General features: G+C 39.4%; 1 protein-coding gene across 1 annotated transcript in view; it reads right to left on the bottom strand.

Annotated features, from left to right (window-relative positions):
- LOC130863320 (zinc finger protein 431-like) overlaps nt 1-14,141 on the bottom strand; it is a 56,679-nt gene that overhangs the window by 37,821 nt on the left and 4,717 nt on the right. Inside the window, exons 2-5 of the mRNA XM_057753239.1 lie at nt 9,085-9,211; nt 8,631-8,691; nt 6,983-7,353; nt 5,419-5,438 (exon numbers count right to left, since the gene is read on the bottom strand). Of these exons, the coding sequence (XP_057609222.1) occupies nt 5,419-5,438; nt 6,983-7,353; nt 8,631-8,691; nt 9,085-9,211 (579 nt within the window). The remainder of the gene's footprint in view (nt 1-5,418; nt 5,439-6,982; nt 7,354-8,630; nt 8,692-9,084; nt 9,212-14,141) is intronic.

Raw genomic sequence — 14,141 nt, 5'->3', positions numbered from 1 at the left:
AAACTACATAATATTTCCAGGCAAGCTAGAGCTTGTCTCAAACAAGGCAAAATTATATTCATAAAGGTATGTATGTTTATGGGTGTATTATCACGTATAATTTAGAGATGTTTGGCTATCATACTCACTATGTAGGCTAAGCAGCCTTGAATGCATGTAGATCGACCTGGCTCTGCTACTAAGCTCGAATATATTCACTTCTGAGAGTGATTTAATAGGGACCAATGGCTGGCACCTGAAAAGACTTTAAGACAGATTGTCCCAAAACTTCTGTGCTGTGTTATTTAATTTTTTTAAAAAAATTGTGTGTATGGTGTATGTGTATTGATTTTTTTTTATGGACTTCAGGTTTTAAAACTCATATTTAGGGTTGCTGAGATGGCTCAGTGGTTAAGAGCATTGCCTGCTCTTCCAAAGGTCCTGAGTTCAATTCCCAGCAACCACATGATGGCTCACAACCATCTGAAATGAGATCTGATGTCCTCTTCTGGCCTACAGGCAGACACACAGACAGAATATTGTGTACATGATGAATAAATGAATATTTAAAAAAATAAAACTCATATTTAACTTCCTGTCTCTGTGTCTGGAGTTTTGTATTAAAAGAATTTACCATGACAGAGTTTGAAAAAGAAATCTTATGGTGCAAGTTACCTTTTTATGCTTTTGTTGTTGTAGTTGTTTTGGTGTTTTTCTGGTTTTGTTTTTATACAAATCTAACATCAGTCATCATTTTATGTGTATGTTTTTTTCCTACATGCATGTCCTTGTACACCACTCACGGCAGGTGGCCAGGGAGGCCAGGACGTGCTGTCAGACTGCTGGACCTGGAGTTACAGATGGCAGTGACGTACTGGGAATTGCCTGTCCTTTGAGAAAGTCTTCCAAATCAACAAATGAATGCTCTAACGATACCGACATCATCTTCAGACACCCTGGGGCCTGATCTGGGTCTACATCTTTACACATATGCATATATATGTATAAATATATAGTTACACACATACATGTTTGAATGTATATACATGGCTCAGCTTGCTGCATCAGATTTAGTGTGAATGGTTTCACAGCTGATCTGTCTGCACTGGACAACCAATAAGGGGCTCTTCCCTGGGCGAGGTAAATTCTCCTTCTCCCAGAAATCATTTGTTGCTTATAGTTCTTTGTCTGGGGTGGACCTATCAAGTTTTATCTTTCCATCTTAACAGATCAATTGATATTGCCATTGACTGGTCTTCATATGTAGCCAATTCTTGGAGAGACTGTTTTCCACCAGACTTTCTGGTTTTCTGGCTCTTACATTTTTGTTCCCCTCTCCTGCAATCTTGCTTGAGCCACAAATGCATGCACTGTCTAAGTGGACTTAAAATCTAGTCAAAAATTGGGGAATTACACCTGATATTGGATATTTAACCAATTTCCTGCAGCTAGTAAAGTCATGGACCTTAATACTTACTCATATACATAACCACACCGCCTCTTTATTGACCAGGATAATCCCGAACTACATTCTAAATCTTATCCTAATACCCACAAGTAAAGGCACAACATTGTGGGAGCCCACAAGTGACTCAGTTTCCATCTTGATCCATTTCTGACTTAAAAGAAATCATGAGTTCAAGCTTGCTGCTGTGCTTCTCCCAGTAACCTTGAAAGCTATGAGTAACGTCTGTGCTAGCCCACAGAAAGAGAATTTTTGCCCAGTTGAAAGAGCACATTTTTTCCTATTAAGATTTGGGCTGGTAGATGCCAGTTAGAGGCACTCCTCATTAGAGATAAGAAGCTACTCACCCAAATAAGATAATACACCTGCTTGAACTTCCTCCCAAGGCCAGTGCAGGGAGGTGGTCAGCTGGCTGTACTGCTCTTTGTTCTGCCTTTTGCTTGTAGTATATGTGCTGCCTGAGAAATAAACTCAGGGCTGTTTGGTATTATTCTTTGGTCCTCCTGATTTATCCTGTTTCTGTCTTCATTTCTCTTAATCTAACATTTTTCTCAGCCTCAGCAATCTCTCCAAGGGAACCCCCAGCTGATTTCTGCCAGAGTGGGCTCTGATGGCGTGTCACCAAGCATGGAGCTGGGCATGGGGGAAGAATGCAAGAACACCACAGGGTAAAACAGTCCACTTAGTAAACGGGAGATCTGCAGTGAGCTTTAACAGGAGCCCTGTGATTTAAATACGAGCTTAAGTAAATGTACAGGTGTACAGACAATAGAGGCTGGCTGTACAGCATGAAAAATGAAGTATAAGAAATAACTCGAGTAATAGTGTAAATAAGTAACTTGAGTGTAAGTGTAAAAAGTAGCTACAGACCAAGGAACTGGCAAACAGTTCTTTGTACTACATTTACTTAGCAATACTTTAAAAGCCAGAGATGCTAAGGTAAAGCATCAACAACTGTCTCAATTTCTAGAGTTTGAACATTCCTTATAGAGATTTCAAAGGTTAGGGTACTGAGGAAGGACAACAGCAATTGCTTCAGTTTTGAGATGTGTAAAGGATGTGCCCCAGCTCCCCGTGGAAGGGAGTGTGAGTCTAGAGATTTAGAGAGGTGTGTGAATGGATGAGCGCTCTTTGTCTGAGTTTAGACTTTTACTATGTTGCTGTTCTGTTTTGTGTCCTTGAAAAGCTTATGCAGTAAGCTGTCTTGTCTGTCTCTATTGTCCATTTTTGTCTACTGACCTTTGTAGTCCTGGAGATAAGCCCGGTAGCCTCTGCCTCCTGCGCATTTTTATTAGATCAATCCCAGGTTGTTAGGTCCTGAGAGAAAAACTTCTCAAAGGAGAGGCATAGCAAGGGCCACCTCCCTCTCTTGTTCTCTGGCCCACAGCCAGCCAGCAGCTCCAGCAGAAGGCAGGGTGTGCGCATGCTCAGGTGGGCAGAGAGGATCCTGTAGGGAGACATGCTCACGGGAACGGGGTGGCAGGAATTGCTTGCAGATGCAAAAGCTGCACAGTTGTGAAATAGAGAACCAAAGATTGTGACTAGAGAAGTTAACAATTTCTTTCTTCGGAATCCAGGCAGTCAAGGACACTGTGCCCGACAGTGCTGCTCCCCTTTTCTTTCCTAAGCAAAGCTTTTTCTTTTTTTTTTTTTATTTATTTATTATGTATACAATATTCTGTCTGTGTGTATGCCTGCAGGCCAGAAGAGGGCACCAGACCCCATTACAGATGGTTGTGAGCCACCATGTGGTTGCTGGGAATTGAACTCAGGACCTTTGGAAGAGCAGGCAGTATAAGTTAAGCTTAAATATTTTTTGTCAAAAATCAGGTGTTCATAGGTGTATGGACTTAATATCAGGGTCTTCAATTCCATTGGTCAGCCTGTTTTTTTTTTTTTTCTTTTTTTGGATTTTTTTCGAGACAGGGTTTCTCTGTGGTTTTGGAGCCTGTCCTGGAACTAGCTCTTGTAGACCAGGCTGGTCTCGAACTCACAGAGATCCGCCTGCCTCTGCCTCCCAAGTGCTGGGATTAAAGCCTGTTTTTTTTTTTTTTTTATGCCAATAGCAAGCTGTTTTCATTAATGTCACTCTGTAGTAGAGCTTGATGTCAGGGATGGTGATGACTTTGAAAGTTCCTTTATTGTTCAGGATTGTTTAGGCTATCCTGGGTTTTTTCTTTTTTTCATACGGTGTTGACTATTGTTTCCTCAAGTTCTGTGAAGGATTGTGTTGGTATTTCGATGGGGATTGCATTGATTCTATAGATGGTTTTTGGAAGGATTTCCATTTTTAATTGTTAATCCTACCTATCCAAGAACATGGGAGATCTTTCCATTTTCTGTAATTTTTTTCAATTTCTTTTTTCAAGAACTTAAAGTCCTTGTCAAATAGGTCTTTTACTGCTTGGGTCAGTGTTACCCCCAACATCGTTTATCTTACTTGTGGATATTGAAAAAGGTGATGTTTCTTTCTCAGCTTCTTTATTATTTCTATAGAGGGCTAATGATTTTTTTGAGTTGATCTTGTATCCTGCCACATTACTGAAGGTATTTATCAATGGTAGGAGTTCCCTGGTAGGGTTTTTGGCTTCACTTATATATACTACCATATCATCTGGAAATAACAAAAGTCTGACTTCTTTCTAATTTGAATCTTCTTGATCTCCTTTTGTTGTCTTGTTGCTCTAGCCAGAACTTCAAGAATTGTCTTGAATAGATATGGAGAGAATGGACAGCATTGTCTTTTTCCTGCTTTTAATAGAATCACTTTGAGTTTCTCTTCATTTAATTTGATGTTGGTTGTAAGCTTGTTGTATATTGCTTTTATTATGTTTAGATATGATCCTTGTATTCCTGATCTCTCCAAGACTTTTACCATAAAGGGGTGTTGGATTTTGTCAAATGTCTTTTCACCATCTAAATGAGGTGATCATATGGTTTTTCTTTGCAGTTTATTTATATGTTGGATTGCAATGATAGATTTTTATATGATGAACCATCCCTGCACCTCAGGTATGAAGTTGACTTGATCATGGTAGATGAGTATTATTGATGTGTTCTTTGATTCGGTTTGCTAGTATTTTCTTGAGTATTTTTGCATCTATGTTCATGAGTGAGATAGGTCTGTAATTCTTTCTTGATTGAGTCTGTGTGGCTTCAGTATCAGGGTGACTGTTAAGTCTCATAAAAAGAGTTTGGCAATGTTCCTTATGTTTCTCTTATGTGAAATACATCAAGGAATATAGGTATTTGCTAGAATTCTGGACTGAAACCATCTGGCCCTGGTTTCTTTTTTCTTCTTTTGGTTGGGAGACTTTTGATGACAGCTTCTATTTCCTTGCACTTTATAGGTATATTTAAAATGCACCTCATCCCTTTAATCCCAGCACTCGGGAGGCAGAGGCAGGCGGATCTCTGTGAGTTCGAGGCCAGCCTGGTCTACAAGAGCTAGTTCCAGGACAGGCTCCAAAACCACAGAGAAACCCTGTCTCGAAAAACAAAACAAAACAAAAAATAAAATAAAATAAAATGCACCTCATCTTGATTTAATTTTGGTTTATGGTATCTAAGTAGAAAATTGTCCATTTCTTTATGTTGTCCAATTTTGTGGAGTACAGGTTTTTGTAGTATGACCTAATGACATGGGTTAATTTAAGATGTAACAGCTAAAAATATGCCTAAGCCATTGGCCAAACAGTATTGTAATTAATACAGTTTCGGTGTTATTATTGGGTTCTGAGTGGCCGGTAAATGAATGAGCAGTCTCCACCTACACCTACTCTTGTACCTGAAGGTACAAGATCTGTGGTCTGCAAGGCTCCAGTCCTGACCTTAATAACCATATAAAGAATACCAAAAGTAGACAACACAAAGCTGCCTTCTGATCTCTACATATCTGTCACGGCCTACAAATTCATAGTCATATTACATACAACATAAATGTGACAAAATAAATCTTACTGTCATTACATTACCTGGCATCTCTGGATAAACCCTGTAGGAGAGCATTTCAAGAAAAAATTGAAAACTGTTAAACAATGGGGACATGGAGAAGCATGGAACAACCAACTTTATATAGAACATCAAACTATGGTATGAGATACACAGCTGACTGCTGATTATTCTATTTTATTATATCTAGCTCTACCAGCCAGATAAATGAAAATACAGTTTTGATACACACATGAAGTATTTAATGTTTATTATAATCTCTTCTATTGTGTCGACAAAACAGCACACATTTGGAGCATACCATCTACCCTTGGCCTTTACCCTGGACTGGACATATGAGGATCATGAGTTCAAACGTATCCTTAAATCTCTTTTATGTCCTTAGGACTTTGAATCACACAATAGTATTTAAAGAATTTATAGGTCTGGGAGACATGACGGGGTAGTTAGGAAAAGTTCATTCCCAGAACCAAGGTACGACTCCTGACATCTTCCTATAATTCTTGCTACAAGAGGACCCAGGGTTTTAACATTCTTGGGAACTAGTATGCATATTCATATACCAACACAAACACACACTGACATCACATAATTAAAATAACTCTGTAAACAACAATTTTTCACTGATTAAAGTTTTTCTCTTTTAAGCATTCATTCCTATAACACAGGTATTGAGACAATCATAGGATTTCTCTCCAGTGTGTTGATTTGTTTGGGGAAGATTATGTTGTACAAAAAGCTTTACCACATTGATTACAGTTATAGGGTTTCACTCCAGTATGTGTTCTTTTATGCATGTTAGGAGCATTGATAAGCAAAGACTTTACCATGTTGATAACATTCATAGTTTCTCTATAGCATGTTTACTTTCTTTTTTTTTTTTTTTTCCGCCGCTGCTTTATTGACCAGCATGTTTACTTTCATGCTTTTTAAGAAAGCCATAATATGAAAATACTTTACCACTTTGATTACATTTGGAGGGTAGTTTCCGTTTCTCTGCAGTATGTGTTCTTCTATGTGTTCGGAGATGACTGTGGTCTGAAAAGGCTTTACCACATTGTTGGCATTCATAGGGTTTCTCTCCAGTATGTATTCTTTCATGTGTTTGAAGAGTAATTTGTTGTGCAAAGGCTTTACCACATTGATTGCATTCATAGGGTTTCTCTCCAGTATGTGTTCTTTTATGTGTTTGAAGATGACTGGGGTGAGCAAAGGCTTTACCACATTGATTGCATTCATAGGGTTTCTCTCCAGTGTGTGTTCTTTTATGTGCATGAAGATTACCATGACGTGCAAACGCTTTACCACATTGTTTACATTCATAGGGTTTCTCTCCAGTGTGTGTTCTTTTATGTGCACGAAGATTTCTATGATGTGCAAACGCTTTACCACATTGATTACATTCATAGGGTTTCTCTCCAGTGTGTGTTCTTTTATGTGTTCGAAAATTAGTATTACGTGCAAATGCTTTACCACAATGATCACATTCATAGGGTTTCTCTCCAGTATGTACTCTTGTATGTAGTTGAAGAAAATTATGACATGTAAAGGTTTTACCACATTGACTGCATTCATAGGGTTTCTCACCAGTATGCGTTCTTTTATGTATTTGAAGATAATTAGGAGATTTAAAGGCTTTACCACAATGATGACATTCATAGAGTTTCTCGTCAGTTCTTCTTTTATGATGTGTTCTTCTTTTATGTTTTTGGAGAAGATAGCGTTGTGCGAAGGTTTTACCACATTCATTACATTCATAGGGCTTTTCTCCAGCATTTGTTCTTTTATGCATTTGAAGATGTCTATCACATGCAAAGGCTTTACCACATTGGCTAGATTTATAGGGTTTTTCTCCAGCATGTGTGCTTTCATGCCTTTGAAGATGACTGTCATATGCAAAGGCTTTAACACACTGAGTATATACAGAAGGTTTCTCTCCCATATGACTTCTTTCATGCCTGCAGGGATAATTGGCACAGGTAAAACCTTTACCACATTCAATACACTGTTGAATCAATAAATCTGTATGAATTTTACATTTTGGTCCAATCTTAAAGAGAAATCATCACTGTGTTTAGAGTCATTTTGTTCCCCTTTATTATGGGCTGTTTTGCGTCTTTAAAGATACCTGTAATGGTATATTCACAGAATATTACATGATTCACATATACAGAATATTCTTTTTTAAAATATTTATTTATTTATTATGTATACAGTGTTCTGTCTATCTGTATGATTGCTGGCCAGAAGAGGGCACCAGATCTCATTACAGATGGCTGTGAGCCACCAAGTGGTTGCTGGGAATTAAACTCAGGACCTCTGGAAGAGCAGTCAGTGCTCTTAACCTCTGAGCCATCTCTCCAGCTCCAGAATATTTTTCTATATGAGATTTTGCACCTATTTCAAGAGAGCTGGAAAAACAGAGCGTCACCACTCTTACTGCATTTATAAATTATCCTATACTTTAGACTCATACTCTATTGTTAAGTCACCTAGGACAAACAGAAGTTTATGCTCAGTCCTAGTGCTCATAGGGCTTTTCTGCAGTGTTTGTTGATGTACTGAAGCTGGGAAACCAAATACTTGTATACTTGAATCAAATTCAAGAAGTATATTCAATGTAGGGACTGCTACATAACTTCTATTTGTTCTCAGAGAGCAATATGCTATGTCTGTCCATATCCCTATGCTCATGACTTATAACGAGTGACATATGATATACTTAGTAAAGGAAGAATAATGAATAATAGGCTTCCATATTGAATTCACATAATTTGGCTTTCTATTCCTATTAGACATGTTTTATATGTATTAAGATTTCTTGGTAACAACTACACCTTGACTCTTGGCCCTAACTGCAGCTCTCAGTAAACCTAGCACAGAAACAATAAGTATATGAGTAACACTAATTTTACTATGGGCTGTATGCTTATTAGAAAATTTTGGAGATATACTTATCACCTCTTTAACATGTATACATTTTGTAATATGAATGGTATAAAATTAAATAGATTGGCAGTTTGATGATTCAAATGGTGATATCTATTAAGGGACTATTTCCTTGTCTTCTTTCTTAATAGAATGCCTTGCAAATGCAATTCACCTACCTGAAATTGAGGTACATGGTTTTGTGAGAATTTATGTTTATTTACACTGTCGCTTCTGTTTACAACTTCCAGGACACATTACAATCCCTTCAGAGGCACGTTTGTATCAGCTTGCACAGGATAATTACCTTCCATGTCTTTGAGAACTTTGACAATGTTCCTCAATATTATGGTCTTCCCAACTGTATCCTAAAATATAGTACCAGAAAATGTATGATATATTATTCAAAATAGCACAAACTTTAATTTACTATCTTCAGTGAACCTTAGAACCATGCCAGGCCGGGCGGTGGTGGCGCACGCCTTTAATCCCAGCACTTGGGAGGCAGAGGCAGGTGGATCTCTGTGAGTTCGAGGCCAGCCTGGTCTACAAGAGCTAGTTCCAGGACAGGCTCCAAAACCACAGAGAAACCCTGTCTCAAAAAACAAAAAACAAAACAAAAACAACAACAACAACAAAAAAGAACCATGCCTGATTTATTCACCTCACTCTTCTTTCTCAATCAAACTACAGAAGAGCAGCAAGAATCAAGGTAACAGTTCTCCCCTTATTTCAAAACCTGAAGGAAGATCCAGTCTTACCTATGGCAGTGAGGTTCCTGTAGGTCTCCAGCATCACATCTTTGTAGAGATTCTTCTGGAAAGGATCCAGCAACTTCCACTCTTCCCAACTGAAGTCAACATGCACATCATCATAGGTCACTGCCTTCTGAAATGACCCATACATGTGTACAACAGAAAGCATGAGAGTGACATTGTAAATATATACTTCTTTGACAGTATTGTCATATAATTGTGGTGTTCCTCATACTTATTACATGATAGACATTATAAGGCAATCCCCAAGTCACTTTAGAAGGAAACTGAATAGGAGCTTCACCTCTGTCATTTCTGTACACTGTAAACGGGAGATCATCGTGCAAGAGAAATGACTATGAAAAAACAGAGAGATACAAGTAAACAGATCAACAAATGGAAACAAACCAACAGTTCAGAGTACACACGAATGAATGTATACAATCACTAACTACAAGAAAGAAAAATAAGATGTACAAGCTGGGTGTATTGGCTGATACCTTTAACCACTGCACTCAAAATTCAGAGGCAAGCCGGGCGGTGGTGGCGCACGCCTTTAATCCCAGCACTCGGGAGGCAGAGGCAGGCGGATCTCTGGGAGTTCAAGGCCAGCCTGGTCTACAAGAGCTAGTTCCGGGGCAGGCACCAAAGCTACAGAGAAACCCTGTCACGAAAAAACAAAACAAAACAAAATAAAAAAAATTCAGAGGCAGTTACATCTGTCTCAGAGTTGAATGCCAGCCTAGTCTATACAGCCAATTCCAGGACTCTCAGAAGTACCTATTAAGACCCTGTCTCCAGGGGACTGGAGAGATGGCTCAGCAGTTAAGAATACTGGCTACTCTTCGAGAGGTCCTGAGTTCAAATTTCAGTAATCACATGGTGGCTCACAACAATCCATAGTGAAATGTAGTGCCCTCTACTGCTTGGAAGGGATACACTAAGACAGAACATTGTATACATTATAAACAAATCTTAAAAAGAGACCCTGTATAGTCAAAACAATCCTGGGCAATAAAAGAACTTCTAGAGGCATCACAATCCCTGACTTCAAACTCTACTACAGAGCTACAGTACTGAAAACAGCCTGGTACTGGAATAAGAACAGACGGGAGGACCAATCGAACTGAACAGAAGACCCGGATATCAATCCACACATCTTCGAACACTTGATATTTGATAAAGAAGCAAAAAAACATCAAATGGAAAAAAGAAAGCATATTTAACAAGTGGTGCTGGCATAACTGGATATCAACATATAGAAAAATGAAAAACTCAATGGATCAAAAACCTCAACATAAAGCCAGCCATACTGAACCTTATAGAAGAGAAAGTGGGAAGTACACTAGAACGCATTGGCACAGGGAACCACTTCCTAAATATAACCCCAGCAGCACAGACACTGAGAGAAACAATTAATAAACGGGACCTCCTGAAACTGAAAAGCTTCTGTAAAGCAAAGGACACGGTCAACAAGACAAAACGACAGCCTACAGAATGGGAAAAGATCTTCACTAACCCGACATCAGACAGAGGTCTGATCTCCAAAATATACAAAGAACTCAAGAAATTGGATAACAAAAGATCACATAATCCAATTTTTAAAAAATGAAGTACAGACTTAAACAGAGTTTCTGTCTCATATCAAGAGTTATCTGATATGGGACAGAAAGAAAAGAATTTAGAAAAAAATTTTACTTTTCTTCATTCCTATTTTTGTCTCTATCATACCTTCATTGACTATATAAGTCTGTATATGTCTATATAAATAATGTTTAAGGTTTCTACAACGAACAATGAATTTTCCTGCAGTAATCTTTGAAGTTTCCAGGAAGGTGGGGTCCTACAAAAACAACTCCACCTAGTTGATATGATGTCATGATGCTGATAGGGCTACTATAAGACCTGTTTTGGGGCGGGCGGTAGTGGCGCACGCCTTTAATCCCAGCACTCGGGAGGCAGAGGCAGGCGGATCTCTGTGAGTTCGAGACCAGCCTGGTCTACAAGAGCTAGTTCCAGGACAGGCTCCAAAACCAGAGAAACCCTGTCTCGAAAAACCAAAAAGACTTGTTTTGGGTACCAGCTGCTCAAGATGGTTCCAACTTGGTTAGCTGAAATGGTACACTTCTTTACAACATTCTGACCAGAACTCCAAATAGGAACCTCAGAAAATCCCTACCAAATACTCAGAGACTATTTGCAATTATACCAGACAGTAATCTGGAACTTAATCATCATTTTACTTTCATAGGATCCCATAGAAAGAACATCGCCCCCATGACAGCTGGAAGTAATTCTAGAAGACAAATTACCCTCGCCCAACAAAGTTTGCCCTCAGGGTTAGGGACATCACTTAGGATTATAATTGGTATAGAGTTGAGGGTTGGGGGAAAATTATGTATTTTATCTCTGAAAAAAAAACAAGTGAGGGAATTGGATGGGATAATAAATTAGCGTGAGCTTACTCACACTAATAATAATAGTGAGTAATAGATATATATTTATCATATTGCAATGCACATTTCTACCTCTAATCAAGATACTTATACATCGTTTACTTTTTTTTTTTTTTTTTTTTTTTTTTGGTTTTTCGAGACAGGGTTTCTCTGTGGTTTTGGAGCCTGTCCTGGAACTAGCTTTTGTAGACCAGGCTGGTCTCGAACTCACAGAGATTCGCCTGCCTCTGCCTCCCGAGTGCTGGGATTAAAGGCGTGCGCCACCACCGCCCGGCCCATCGTTTACATTTTGAGGTCATTGTCTTCATTTGATACAGTTGTTTATTGTATCATATTCTAATATGGGGGAGGTGCTATAGGAGACCCTACAGCCAATAGCCTTTAAGTTATCAGCTCACTTGGGCGTGGCCTCTTATACTATTTATGCTGAGTAAAGTGCTTGGCCTCTCTTTTTCCTGGCTGTGGGATTTGGTCGCGGTTCTCCATTCCAGTAGAAGATAATAATTTGTGGGTCTACCCCTAAATAAATTACCACCTATTATTCTCGATTCTGAGCTAGTGTGGGATTTCTTTAAGAGCCCTTCTTCATGAGCCCTGTGTTTAGCATACTAAAGTGTGGCCTTGCTATACTAACCGGGATTCTCTCCTTCCTGCTCACAACCTTTCTATTCTATTTTCTCCCACTTCCAGCCTTTGCTGCCAGTTATTTTAGTCTTTGCCATGCTCACTGCAATTAACACAATTCTTTTTTATGAATTTTTAAATCTATTTTACATACCAACCAGTTTCCCCTCCTTCCTCTTCTCCCATTCCCTTCCTCTGTGTCATTTCTACCCCAGCCCCAACTCCTAAGAAACGGTAAGGCCTCCTAAGGGAGCCAACAAGGCTTACATATCAAACTGAGGCAGAACCAAGCTCCTCCCTGCATCAAGGCTGACCTAGGCACTAGGGACAGATACCAGTTCCAATGCTATAAGCCCCACAAACAAACCAAGCCACATACTTGAAATGTAGTGGCATTTCATTCGTATTTTAATAAATAAAACTTTCATAAATTAATTTAAAAAAATAAATAAATAAAACTTTCCTGAAGATCAGAGAGTAAAACAGCCCCACTGCTCAGCGTTACAAACCAGGCAGTGAAAACACACAACTTTAATCCCAGCAGTCACACTAGTTGCCATAGAAACTGGGCAGTGCATGCCTTTAATCCCAGAACTTGAAAGGATTATAAAATGGGAAAAGACAGCTCTCAGTCTCAGTCTCATTCTGAGATTTCTGGAGGCAGGATTGCCATTTCAGACTGAGGTTGAGGTAAGAGCCAGTGGCTGGCTGCCTTGCTTTTCAGATCTTCAGGTGGAACCCCAATTTCTCTGAGTTTTTATTAATCCTGCTTCAGCACACTGTCACACACATGCAGAGGGCCTAGACTGGCCCCATGCAGGCTCCTTAGCTGTCAGTCTCGAGCCTGTGAGCTCCCAAGATCCGCAGTCAGCTTTCTCCGCGGGTTTCCCCATCGTGGTCTTGACCCCCTACCCTGCTCATATAATCCCTCCTCCCTCTCTTCAACTGGACTCCCAGAGCTTGGCAAAGTGCTTGGCTGTGGATCTCTGCCTTTGCATCCACCAGATACTGGATGAAGGTTCTATGATGACAATTAGGATGGTCACCAATTTGGTTACGGAAGAAACCCAGTCCAGGCACCTGTATACAGACCAAACCGCAATCTATACAAACAGGAACAGTTTATAATATCAACAACCTCCATAATTCTGATAATAGCAAATCTAACTAACTAGTTTTAAAAATACAAAAGAGCAAATCAGGGGCTGGAGAGATGGCTCAGAGGTTAAGAGCACTGACTGCTCTTCCAGACAGAGGTCCTGAGTTCAATTCCCAGCAACCACATGGTGGCGCACAACCATCTGTAATGAGGTCTGGTGCCCTCTTCTGGCCTGCAGGCATACATGAAAGGAATGTTGTATACATAATAAATAATAATTTAAAAAAACAAATCGATTGACCCAGAAAAAAAGAATCCCCTTATGACATTATATTCAAAACATTAAACATACAGAATAAAGAAAGCTTCAAGGAGAAAACACCAAACAAGACATGAAGGTAGGCCTATAAGAATTACATGATTTCTCAATGAAGATTCTAAAAGCCAGAAGGGCCTGAATACATGTGCTACAGATTCCAAGAGACCAGAGATGCAGACCAAGACTACTATACATAGCAGATGGAGATTCCACAATGAATCAAATTTAAGCAATATCGATCTACAAATTCAGCCCTTCAGAAGGGGCTTCTTAGCTTTCTCCAACCACAGAGGATAACTATACCTATGGAAACACAGAAAAGGAGATAATCTCACACCACCAAAGCCAAAAGAAGGGAAATTCTCCCTCCCTCCCTCCCTCCCTCTCTCCCTCTCTCCCCCTCCCTCCCTCTTCCCCCCCCACACAAACAACAACATAAGAAGAATCAATCAACCACCATTGACTTCTCTCAATATAAATGATCTCAAACACCAAACAAGAAGGACACAGACTAACAGAATGCATGTGGAAACAGGGTTGATCCTTCTGCTGAATACAGGAAACA

Source organism: Chionomys nivalis, chromosome 21 (genome assembly GCF_950005125.1).
Source record: "Chionomys nivalis chromosome 21, mChiNiv1.1, whole genome shotgun sequence".
In the NCBI taxonomy this organism is placed as follows: domain Eukaryota; kingdom Metazoa; phylum Chordata; class Mammalia; order Rodentia; family Cricetidae; genus Chionomys; species Chionomys nivalis.
The sequence above is the reverse complement of the archived record's forward strand: the minus strand, read 5'-3'. Positions and strand labels throughout refer to the sequence as shown.